Here is a 12,126-nt window from a genome sequence, read left to right on the forward strand (position 1 = left end):
ACCTAGCTCGTCGTCTTTCATAACGACCAGACCACAGTCGCCGAGTGCATTCATGAATGGGGGATATTCATTCGCAGCAGGCCACTCATTTTTTCTCCGAATAAGTTCAGCCCGCCTGCTGCGCTTGCCAGACAAATAGAGCGACAAAGATAGGAGGAGAACCCAGCACTGGCCGACCAAGGATGTTGCTTTCCCTTCACTCAGGAGTGAAATTTTCAGACGTGGACCACCACGGCTTTCCACACGATCGACCAAGCCAGTCAGTGATCATTCGATATTGTTGCCTGGCGGACGCAAAATCACAGCAACCAGAGAACTAGCGCGAGAAAATAAGACGATCGCGAGTTTCGACGGTGGAATATAAAAGGAAAAATAGGCGAATAAGAATCTTATGAAGTGCACCAGTAGTGTGATCTAGCGAGCGAGAAAGAGAAAAAACACGAAGAAATTTTCGCTTCTCGCTTGGGGATAGGCATATTTGCTCTGCACTATCGATATCGCAAAAATCCAAAATCCCTTGGGCAACATTGCGATCAGTGAATCAACGTAGTAGGCGTTTTAAAAGCGCCGAGAAGAGTGGAATTCCATTCAGTGGAAAGTGCGTAATATATTTCAAAAAGATGGGGCAGTTGTAAATTTTTGAGCGAAAAAATGGAATACTTTCATGGTGGTTGTAGAACAAAGATTGTTGTGATTGTGAGAAAAACGAGAAAATTGCGTGAAAAATATGCACACTTTGAGTTGATACAGCGCACGTGTACACACGCACACAATGATGCGTCCAGAGTGGAGTAGAGGAATTCACCAATTTCGCAAACATTCATTTTCCCATCTCAGAGCCGTCTGTGTTTGTCGTGGGGAAAATCTTGTAGCGACGAAAGACCGCACTTCGAACCAGAATGCGAGAATAAAGAACGATCAAAGTGGAGATTTTTAAATGCAGTAGGCCACGTTGCGATCTTTTGGGACAATGAAGAAACCTCATTCCGTCCAATCCGGCTACGACTTTGCTACCTAGATGATGTTTGATTTTATTAAATTTCTTTGTAGGTTTTCCTTCACTGTGCTGCGCAGTTGACCGAAAATGATTTTTAATTCGATTGCATGATCGTGATCGATTTTGTTTGAGGAAACGCAAGCAGGGTGATTAGTCTAGAAAACGGTTGTCGTTACATCACCCAGAAATGAAAACGAATGTCGCCAAATTGCGCCTGAACTCGCGATCACTGATCAGACCAAGTACTGGCAAAACTGGCAGCCATTGATGGGTTTACCAAATTATCGCTAACTGAATTTGTGTTGAGTTTAAAAATGGGATGACAGAAGCGGGCATGTGTCGCTTGAGCTGCTCTTTTTGGTCTGCCGCTTGTAGGACTGTTATTTTTTCGTGCAAAAATCTGTCCAATTTCTTCCAAGACGAACGTTTCCCGTTGTTTTCATTTTCCAAAAATAAACACGCCTTCGTATGGATCACTAGGTTTATCAATACGAACATGATCAATACATTTATGTGGTTAAAAACAAGACATATTTGCTAAAATTTGTTTGCGAAATTGATGATTCATCATATTCTACCCAGAGCCGGAAGAGCTACAAAATAATTATTTATCGACAGCCTCTACTAGCGCCATACAGAAGCGTATCGAACCGGAAGTGAAGTGCTAGCTTTAGTCCTGCATGTGAGCTATTGTATATACGTCGATCATCGTAAAGTGTATTCTGACTGACCGAAGCAGCAGTAACAGTTTTATCTGACGAAACAGCGATTACCCAAAAACACAGCAAACAGAAATTGCGAAAATGATTCACGTGGACGAAACCGATCCCGTTGGTGGTAAGTACCCATGCAAAGTAGACTCGCCGACTTGTGCTCCCATTTTTTGCTTGGTGACCCGCCTCCTGGCTAACTAGATCACGACGACGATGATGATGATGCTCGTTCTCGCCTAGTATGCGTTGGTAACTCTGCCTACTTGGATCGACTCTTGAACATATAGACACACTTTCACTCCCTTCAGTGCTCCTGTCGCCTGGTTTTTCTTTTTCGACAATTTTCACTCGCGTAGAAAGTGAGTGAATAAACAAAAACAGCGCAAAATATATCCCTGTCAGGTGTTTGCGTTGCCACCGCCACCGCCGGCAAACGAAGCCATCTAAGTGGAATTTTAATTTATGCTTGCGAACAGCTACAGTAAGGTGGCCCATTTTTATATGAGGAAATTCAAACTGTATGAATCTTTAGATACACCCCCAAAATTGTAATTTAGATCCCTCAGAAATTACTGTGAATGTTTGAGCAGAATTCGTCAACTCAAATCGAAGGGACTAAGCAACCCAAGCAACACATTTAGTTTTTATTTCATTTACTACAAGCTGTTTTTACCACCATATCCTTAAAACTCATAACAAAACATTATTCTTAAGCTTCATAGAATGCCCCTTGAATGAAAATTAATTTTAGTTAATCGCAGTACGTGGTAGTAACATCATTCGTTTGTGTCGACTCGAGCAAGCATTCGTTTTGAAAGGATATAAACTTGAATATGTGTATTTTTTCGAGACTTTCAATTTTCCAAATTATATTCATTCAAAAACATCACAATAAAAGATAAACTATGGAAAAAGTTAAAACCGTATGGACAAAAATCATGTTATTATTATATTGTATTGATTTTGAAAAGTTTTCAAACCAGCCCATTTTTTGTCTCTCAGGAAATATTTTTTTCGCTATTCATGCAACTTTTTTATTTCGTAATGGATTTCCCTCATAGTTTGCATATATGTTACTAACATTTTCAACTCGAATATATGCTAGAAGCATCAAAAACTATTCATAATTTTCAGAGTTACAAAATGTTTGTATTTATTACTTAATCCCAAAAGGGGCTTCGTTTGACGGTATAGGAGCTATTGGGATGCTCAACTAGCGGTATTCAATCTCGAGTGACATCCTAAAATACGGAGTTAAGCCAACGTTAAGATTGGAAATCGGTTGAGCTGTTCAAAAGTTATGATTTTTTTTAAATTAAAAATCTAATGCACTGAGACCTACAGTGTGTGCCGATGAAAAATAACTGATTTTTTACTTTCAAAAAAATATATTTTAAAAACTAAAAAACATACATCGCTGAAAATTTGACAGTAACGTAAAATTTTCTGAACTTTCAAGAAAAAATGAGAACAGCAATAGCCCCTTTGGTCCCGAGGCCTTCAAAACACGAAAAAAGCTTCATAGAAATAATAATTTGAAGGCAAAAGAAAGACTCTATGACACTACCCCGAACGCCACTACCCCGAATGCCATTATCCCGAAAGCCATTACCCCGAAAGCCATTACCCCGAACGCCATTACCCCGAATCCATTACATTTTGAAACTAATTCTAATTAGAAGGTGGGGAGAAAATTGTACGATTCCTTATGAGTATTATACAAGTTTGTCTTAACAATGACGTTTTCAAATATAAGGAGATGAAAAAGGAGCTAGATCTTAATAAAACTACTTTTACATGCTAACTTTCGTTTGGGCTTGTCTTCTAATTTTGATGAGATTAACACAGATACACTGCAATAATCCGAAGAACAGCCAATTCAAAAAAGAAGGGTGAATTTGCAATGAAAAGGATAGCAGTTATAAGCACAAAATAAGGATGTAGTAAAGTTTCGTTTTGGACGCTACTACCCACTTCCTTCACTCATTTTTTTTTTAGATATCGACTACTATCATTAGGATCTTCTAGAAGATTTTGTTTCATAAACGACGGTAATGGAAGATCACCTTGATATTATCGTTTCAAGTGTTATTTTATGGAACCCGTTTAAAGACCAACCTGATACGCAATCGTTCCATGGTGGCATAGAAACGCTAATACACTTGTACATGTTAGAAAAACCGCGGCCTCTGATCACCGTTATAGTAATACTTTCGTTAGTTTGTGGGTTCATTGAGCTGAATTTTAATGAGATAACCACAGTTCAATTGTGTTTGACTCAATACAATGAACAAATGGTCGGCGTTAAGTCAGAGGGGACCAAGTACAAAATTTGGGAAAATTGGATTATTCTCTCATTAGATGCGAAATTACCTTACCTCCGTTTCACTTTGACCAGATTTGATGAATGCTGTAAACTGCGAGAGATATGTGGCAAATTTACTTTGGATGATCAATAAAAATCGATAAAGTGTGCAGTCAGAGTGGACCAAGTGCTTATTACCATAACAGCTAAAATGATCAACGCGCTGAGGAATGCTAGGAAATAAAAAACATTTCAAGAGATTTGTCAAATTTTTGGACATCGAATGATTCTTTTACTTACCCATCAATAGAAATTTATGAATATTACTTAATTCGATGCATTTGATTTTGATTTTTGACTATTTACCATATTTGGAAGGGTGGTCAGAAATTGCAACAATTTCTGTGCAGACAGAGCGGACCAAGTATTGATAAGCAATAAACTGATTGATTATTGCATTTTTTGAGTCAATTCCAGAGTCCGATAAAAGCTTATGGTAGTTCTGTGGTGTATGTATGGAGTGTGCTAGAACACGCTTATTGGACCAGTATATTTTGGTCGGTACTCAAGATTTTCACTTGGTCCACTCTGACTGAACACATATTTGAATATTTCTGGTCTTCAATGCCCTGACCCTGCAAAACCTTAATTTTCAAGCTATCGTAATGTTACTGATCTTGGTATTGACCAATGGAATATAGAAGAATTTACAATACTGGTGTCGAAGGGTCTTGATAATCTGCTTTTCTTAGAGATATGTACCCAGTTTGACCATGCAAGCATTGAATGATTGTTATTTTCCTAGAAATTGTTCAGTCAGAGTGAACCAACTCACCGAACGGTGGTCTTTAGTTCAGTCAGAGTGGACCAAGTACACATATTCCATCAAAAAATCGTTCTATAAGAGGTTTGAATTACGATTTTTCATGATTATCACTTCACATTATATTGTTTGGAAGTAATACAAAGAGGTGTAGAAATATTGAACCTAACTTCAAAAGAGTTCAAAAATTACAAAGCGTTAAACTTTAAACCAATTTTTCTCAAAATATAAAAAATGTGACTTGGTCCACTCTGACTTAATGCCGACCAAATGATGATGGCAGAAAAGTAATGAGCAGTTACATAAGAGACCTGACTGTTTCAATGCAAGAAGATAAAAGAAGGAGAAATTTCTTATTATAATTAGCAGGATTAACTTTAATGAATGCCTTAAGGATATCCTGTTTTCAAAACAAAAAGCGGTTCCATATGGAAATATTAGTGCCTAGCCAACGAAAATTTTGAAGAACAGCCTATTCAAGAAAGAAGGGAAAATTTCTGGTAAAATACTTACAATATATAATTACTGGAAGGGGCCCAGATAGCCGTAGCGGTGCTGAGGGTCGTGGGTTCGAATCCCGCTGGACGAGGATCTTTTCGTAAAGGAAATTTTCTCGATTCCCAGGGCATAGAGTATCTTCGTACCTGCCACACGATATACATAGAGCAAAGTGGGGCAAAAGTTCGAGTGGGGTAAGAGCTTCTTTTTAAGATTTCCAGCTCAATTCAAAACAAATCTTATAAATGTCATGGTGGTTCGAATGCTATTCAAGTAAGAGACTTTCAATCCAAATATCATAAAAATCGATTGCGATTTGGAAAAGTTATGGCTATTTGTTGTTTTTCGACGTGAATATTATAATTTTTGGTCAAACTTTCGTTGCATGGAACCAATTGAAGATAAAATCTTTTTCAATATTTTATGTAAGGACGTTTCATAATGTTGCTTTGAGGTGTTTAAGTTTTTGCATAGATGCTTGAAAACAATTTTTGGCCCATAGTGGGGCAAAAGTTCGACCCATGTATAAACTCACGGAAAAATTTGCAAATTGCCTAAAATCCACATATTATCTTCAAATTCAGTTAAATTTGTCTGATCGTGTGAAAATTGTCACCAAAATTTTACATTTCCACATAGTTTTGTGAAAAACTGCTATTTTTGAGTATATTACAAATAAACCGGTTTTGGGCGAGTTTTTGATGAAAATGTGGTGTGTATTTTTCGTCAAAATTAAGGTCGAACTTTTGCCCCACCTTACTCTATGCAAAAATGGTCAATCGGCAAAGAAAGCTCTCAGTTAATAACTATGGAAGTGCTCATAAGAACACTAATCTGAGAAGCAGGGTTTGTCGCAGTTGGGACGTAACGCCAGAAAGAAGAAGATATAATTACTGTAACAACGCGATGATATCGCTCAACTTGTATTCATAAGAAAGTTAAATTTTTGTGAAAAACAAAATTGGAATATTAACTCCACCAAGAAGTCCAAATGCCGGCGAGCACGCAGCTGTTTAGCAAGACCATATTAAGGGCATGGGTTAAAATTCCTCCAATGGTGGATCTTATTGCATTGAAAGATCCTTGAAATCCCTGCACAGTTCGAACGACACGTGGAAATTTCTGAGACATACAATGCACATAATTGGAGCGTGTAATATTGCAATTTCAGGGAAAACTTTCCGTTTTACGGTTCAACGGAAAGCTACCGCAGCTGCCACATCACTGATTTGCACTGGTTAATCATCAGTAGGCTTCAATGATACCTTGGATACCGTCTGGATGATTGTTGTTTGTTGCTATTTTTCATACGTTTTCTCTTTCAAGCATACTATGATTGAATTGTTTGCTTCAATGATGGAATGATTTCGTAGCCTGCGGTAGAACTTTGACAGCTGCGGTAGAACTCTGCGGCTACCGCAAACCGGAAAATTTTCTTAACAACCGTAATATCATGGATATTTACATGATATGTCATGTAAACTTCAATTATATGTCATGTAATCCAGCAGGATCCAGTGTGATTACATAACATATAACACATTTTTACATGATTTCAGACTGAAATTTACATGACGACATGTTTACATCGCATAAATGAAGTTTACATGACGTGTAATTTTCATTATTTTTAACAGTTTGGGCTTAGAGGCACATGTACAAGAATGCTCAATTGACAAGGAAAGCTCATACACAATTTGTAGAGTTTCCATACAAAATGGTTACGAGGGTGTGGATGGGTGTCAAAAATGATAATTTTTGGAGTTATGAACTTTGTTAATGAATCCTTGAACTGAGGAAATTCCCATTGAGCTGAGAGACAGGCACTGTCCCTGAGAGAAAACGAGATTGTTGCAAACAAGATATTTCATAAGAATAGCTGGCATATGAATGAAGGGGAAACATAGGATTAACATTTTACCGACGAATTTAACACACCATTGATTACCAGTTTACATTAGAGGGCCACCAATTGTCCCAGATGAATTTCAGTTGGGAGGCCTCCCTCATTCCTTTTTTCATTGACGAACGACCAGAACTGCTTGGGGTTTCGTCGGTGTGCGTCGTCTGTTGAATATCCGATATTCATTGCTGGCCAAAGAGAACACTCGCTTATTGTATGGATTACGAGATTGACAGTATTTTCTTAGTGCTTTAGAACGCTGACGCCGTAAATGCCGTAGATGACTATTGCTCCATTGGGGTTTCGGGTAGGTCTGCGCGGTGTCCGGCCATTTGGACGAACGCCGTTTGGCCGAAATCCCTTAGGCCGAACGCCATTTGGCCGAACGAGTCGTTTGGCCGAATGCCGTTTGGCCGAATAACGAACAAAAAAATAATCAAATTGCTTCAACGCTGATAAGTAGGGTTCATAAGTGTGACCTAATAATTGATCAGCAGCAAGGATGGAAATCTAGTGATCATGATAAAACAAATGATGCATCGTGGTTGTTCTTTATCATGCGATCATAGCAACAACGACAAACCCTTAGTCGTCAAGCCATCACAACAAACGCAGCTCCGCGAAAAATGAATCGCTCGGCCTGTGAGCTGACGATCAATTGTTCGCGAATCAAAGTCATAATTTTGGAGGATTTTTCTGATTGCACTCTACGATTTGTCTCCTAGCTTGTCGTTTTTAACCTGAAAGTCAATCGTGCGTGGTATGTGAGAGAGTTCATCCGTGAATTTTGAATTGATTCGCATTAATCGCAACATGTTACAATATCCGACAAACCGTTTGTCCTACGACAAACAGTTCATCGGATGCTCGATATATCTATGATCATCGCGCGTGGTGAGGTGTTGAAATCATGTTGCTGCAAGAGCGACGGCCCTCTTTGACCATTCAGATACCGTGTTGTTTGTCGTTAGAGCTGATTTTTTTCCATCCTTGATCAGCAGTTATTTTTTTTTGGATTGTACCCCGTTTGGCATAAAGTCGTTTGGCATAAGGTCGTTTGGCATAAGGTCGTTTGGCATAAAGCCGTTTGGCATAAAGTCATTTGGCATAATGGTCGTTTGGCATAATGTCCTTTTGGCATAATTGTCATTTGGCATAATGGCCGTTTGGCATAATGATTGACTTAGAATGAATATCAGCATTTTTAAGCTTATACCGAGATCAACACGACCGAGAATATAGCGAAAAATTTTGGTGGGTTCTCAACAAGCAGATTTTCCAAGCTATGAATGTCAAAATTTTTTGTGACATTAGAGAGCATTACTAAACAAAACTCGTGACGATTCTGGTGGAAGATCTTTTCGGAATAATAATAATCTCTTCATCCCAGAACATAGAGTATCTTTGAGCTTGTTGCGGTATGAAAATAGTAAATTGGCAATGAAAGTTCGCAGTTATTAATAAAGGGAACGCTCATAGAATATTTCGCTGCAGATCAAGCTCTGTTCCAGTTTGGACGCAACACTTGATGAAAATTACTTGATAAAAGAAGGGAAAATTTATTTGCAAAATATTAAAAGCTAACGCAAAAAAATATTGTCACAGCATAACTCAAATGAACAATACATTTTTTTAAAGGAAATATTCGTGGTCAAACTTTTCAACGATTCAATATAAATTTTTATTTTGGAACATCTAAAACACCGTCTATTAAGAACAGCTTATTTTTAAAAGAAGGCAAAATTAATGATTAAACCAATAGAAGATTGGACGTCAAAATTTTTGCGGCATAAAAAAAACGAAAAGACACCAACAATTCAGAATCATCGAAGTGATTGTGCTACTTTTCCCCAAAAGTCGTTTCTTTGAATGTCGGTTTCCCGAATGCCAGTTCCTCGAATCACCCTTTTCCCCGAATGTCATTTTCCCGAATGACCGGTTTCCCCAAAAAGTGGTGCAGTTTAAGGTGAAACATCTCTGAATCCAAAGATGACCGTCACAATGGCTGACTTGTGACCCTACTCGCGTTTTTAAAGGCACTAAACTTGAGAAATAGTTGGCAAACGTTTCTGATCTTCTTATTTCAGGCTTTCTGCTAGTGCACAAAGCCAAAATAAAAAGTACACTGTTGTTGGATGCTTTCTTCGAGAGATTTGTGCCTTTAAAGTTTAAGTGCAATCTTAAAAGTTGATTCCAAGCTGTTTCACCTTAAATAGGTGCTATAATAGTCTTCAGTGGCTGGATAGTTATCGAGAAAGAACGATAAGCAATTAAAAGAAGGAGGTATTCTGCCGAGAATCTTCACACATGTTAGCAAAAATGCTGAGGACGGTAAAACTCGAAAGAACCGCCAATTAAATAAAGAAGGGTGCATAGTAGATGGCCAGTTCGTTCACTACCATGAAATGTATAAAGTAACGATAATTATTAGTGCTAAAACTTTTCGGAAAATGGGCTAATCGGGGAAACGGGATATTCGGGGAACTGGCATTCGGGAAACTGGCGTTCGGTGAAACGACATTCAGGGAACCGACATTTGGGGAAAAGAAGCGCAACGCATCAAAGTAACTTCAGTAATCGATGTCTCTTTTCGCTGTTTACTTGAGCAGATCAATGTTATCGAATGCTGCCCTCTTGTCAGTTGGAAACAATAACATATTTGAAAAATATAACTCCAAAGAACAGCCTAAGTATAAAAGAAGGTGAAATTTATTTAAATTTTAAATCAACAATTTTCATACCTATAATTATGGTTAGATCATATGTTTAAAACAAAAAAATAGAACGTTTGAATGGTAAATTTGTGTTAAATATATCAAAATCTTTAGTGCAAAAAATTATCCCAATACCGAAACTCGAAAGAAGAATTATAATTTGAAAGAAGGGTAATTTCTGGATAAATAATAAAATACTATTGGCAAAAACTTTCCTAATATGCTTTAGTTAATCCATGAGCATATGATTGTTGAATAAAGTGACATTTTGTGTGAATAGACTCTAAAGCAAGCCTGATGTCAGCAGAAAGATTCAATAGAAATGTAAAAACGAAAACCATCTTAATATATTCTTGGCTTCAGACTCATTATGCCAAACGACTATTATGCCAAACGACCATTATGCCAAACGTCCATTATGCCAAACGACTTTATGCCAAATGACCATTATGCCAAACGGCTTTATGCCAAACGACTTTATGCCAAATGACCTACCACCATTTTTTTGAACTATATGATGTGGCCGAACGTCATATTTGTCGCTTTATTAGAGCTCCTAGAGAATGGTTGGTTCGTTTCTGGGTTACCAATGTGTGCTACGGTTTAAAGTGAGTTTCATCAGAAATTTTTCCTTCATTTAAACACAGGCTATTCTTTTGATTTGTACTGGTTCCATTACTATTGACAATAAATATGCTTATTTTTAATTGAGAATTTTACCTTCTCTCAATCAACGGCAATTCTTTGCAGTTCTACTGATATACTAATTATTTGCATTACACTCGCTTACATTTTAACAAGAGATTTTTTTTTCTTTTGACCGAAGGCTGTTCTTTCATATTTGAATATTGTTCGTAGTTTATTGGAATTATGGATTATAATACGCGCATAGAGTCTCATTAAAAAACATATTTTTTAGCGCAAGGGTCTACTTAGCTGAGATGTTATTCTCCTCCAAGATTAACTCTCACTATGTTTCTGTTGTGAGAGGAAGAAGCTTAAGCTCGTGGTTGATAGAACTATGGATTAATTTACTCAGGATCAATTTCTTCACCCCCGTTTAGTCCTTAAACCTAGTTTAACCATATGGGTAAACGTGGTTTGCGGCTTAAGCGAAGGTGAAGAAATCGGCCCTTAGTACGATTCGAAACATCAAAGCAAACCGATGCTACAGAAGAACGAATAAATCTTAAACCGTTTTAGTTGCTGTCATAAGCTTACTTCAAATGCAATGCGAAAACCACTGTTGGCCGCTATGGCCGCTAGCAGAGAAGTGGGATAATTGCTTACATTTAGGATTTTTTTCAGCATTGACAGCATGCTAACTGTAGTTCACTATTGTTTTCAATTTCGGCCAAGCGGCATTTGGCCAAATGGCATTCGGCCAAACGGCATTTGGCTAAATGGCATTCGGCCAAATAACCCGGAACCCTGATAACATCGAATCTGATGTGCTCGGAAGTAGAGATGAGGTCTTCTAGCATTCAACTTCCAACGCTGTCTCATGCTCTGGATTAGAGTGTCCATTAGACTGATGCAAATTTTGAAGTTTTTGCTCCCCTACGCTTAAACGATGTCAATTATGATGAAAATGATCCTCCCAAAATTTGAAGGGATTGGGAAGAAATTTGGTTGTGCACACACTATTTGAAGTTTATATGGAAATTACTATGGAAAAGGCAAACCTTTTGTGTTCAGTCCTCTAACTGCTCGTCATAATAATCTATGGAAAAGTGAACACACTCATCTCATGTGAAATCTTTCCAGCTACAACTTTGCTGAAGACCACATTTTGATGGGACGTAAGGATAATTTGTTATTATTGATTCCAAAGTCTAAACCATGCTGAGATGATCATTTAACTACTTTCAGAGCAACACTGCTTTTATGCTGTAGAACATAGAAGCCTGGATTACTTTGATCTATCCTTCCCGCCAGGAGCACCACTGTTGCCTGCCGAACAGTTGGTGAAGCATGCTACATGTAAACCAACTGTATGATGATGAATAACAAAATATCCTGACGTCCAATCGAAAAGTGGTCTTCGGCAAAGTTGTAGCTGGGAGGATGTCACATTAGAAGAGTTTGTTCACTTTTCCATAAAATATTATGACGAAGAGATAGAGGGCTGAACACAAAAGATTGGAATTTTCCATAGTAATCTCCATATAAA

At 37.8% G+C, this 12,126-nt stretch overlaps 1 protein-coding gene across 4 annotated transcripts in view; it reads left to right on the forward strand.

The window, feature by feature from the left end:
• The first annotated feature begins 235 nt into the window (after positions 1-235).
• LOC5566696 (calcium/calmodulin-dependent protein kinase type IV) overlaps positions 236-12,126 on the forward strand; it is a 114,949-nt gene continuing 103,058 nt past the window's right edge. The window contains exons 1-2 of one of the 4 annotated variants that reach the window (XM_021855730.1): positions 236-598; positions 1,580-1,834. In XM_021855730.1, the coding sequence (XP_021711422.1) occupies positions 1,801-1,834 (34 nt within the window). In that variant the 5' untranslated portion in view covers positions 236-598; positions 1,580-1,800. The remainder of the gene's footprint in view (positions 599-1,579; positions 1,835-12,126) is intronic. The other 3 variants (XM_021855729.1, XM_021855731.1, XM_021855732.1) reach the window with 3 other exon arrangements.

This window comes from Aedes aegypti, chromosome 3 (genome assembly GCF_002204515.2).
Source record: "Aedes aegypti strain LVP_AGWG chromosome 3, AaegL5.0 Primary Assembly, whole genome shotgun sequence".
In the NCBI taxonomy this organism is placed as follows: Eukaryota; Metazoa; Arthropoda; class Insecta; order Diptera; family Culicidae; genus Aedes; species Aedes aegypti.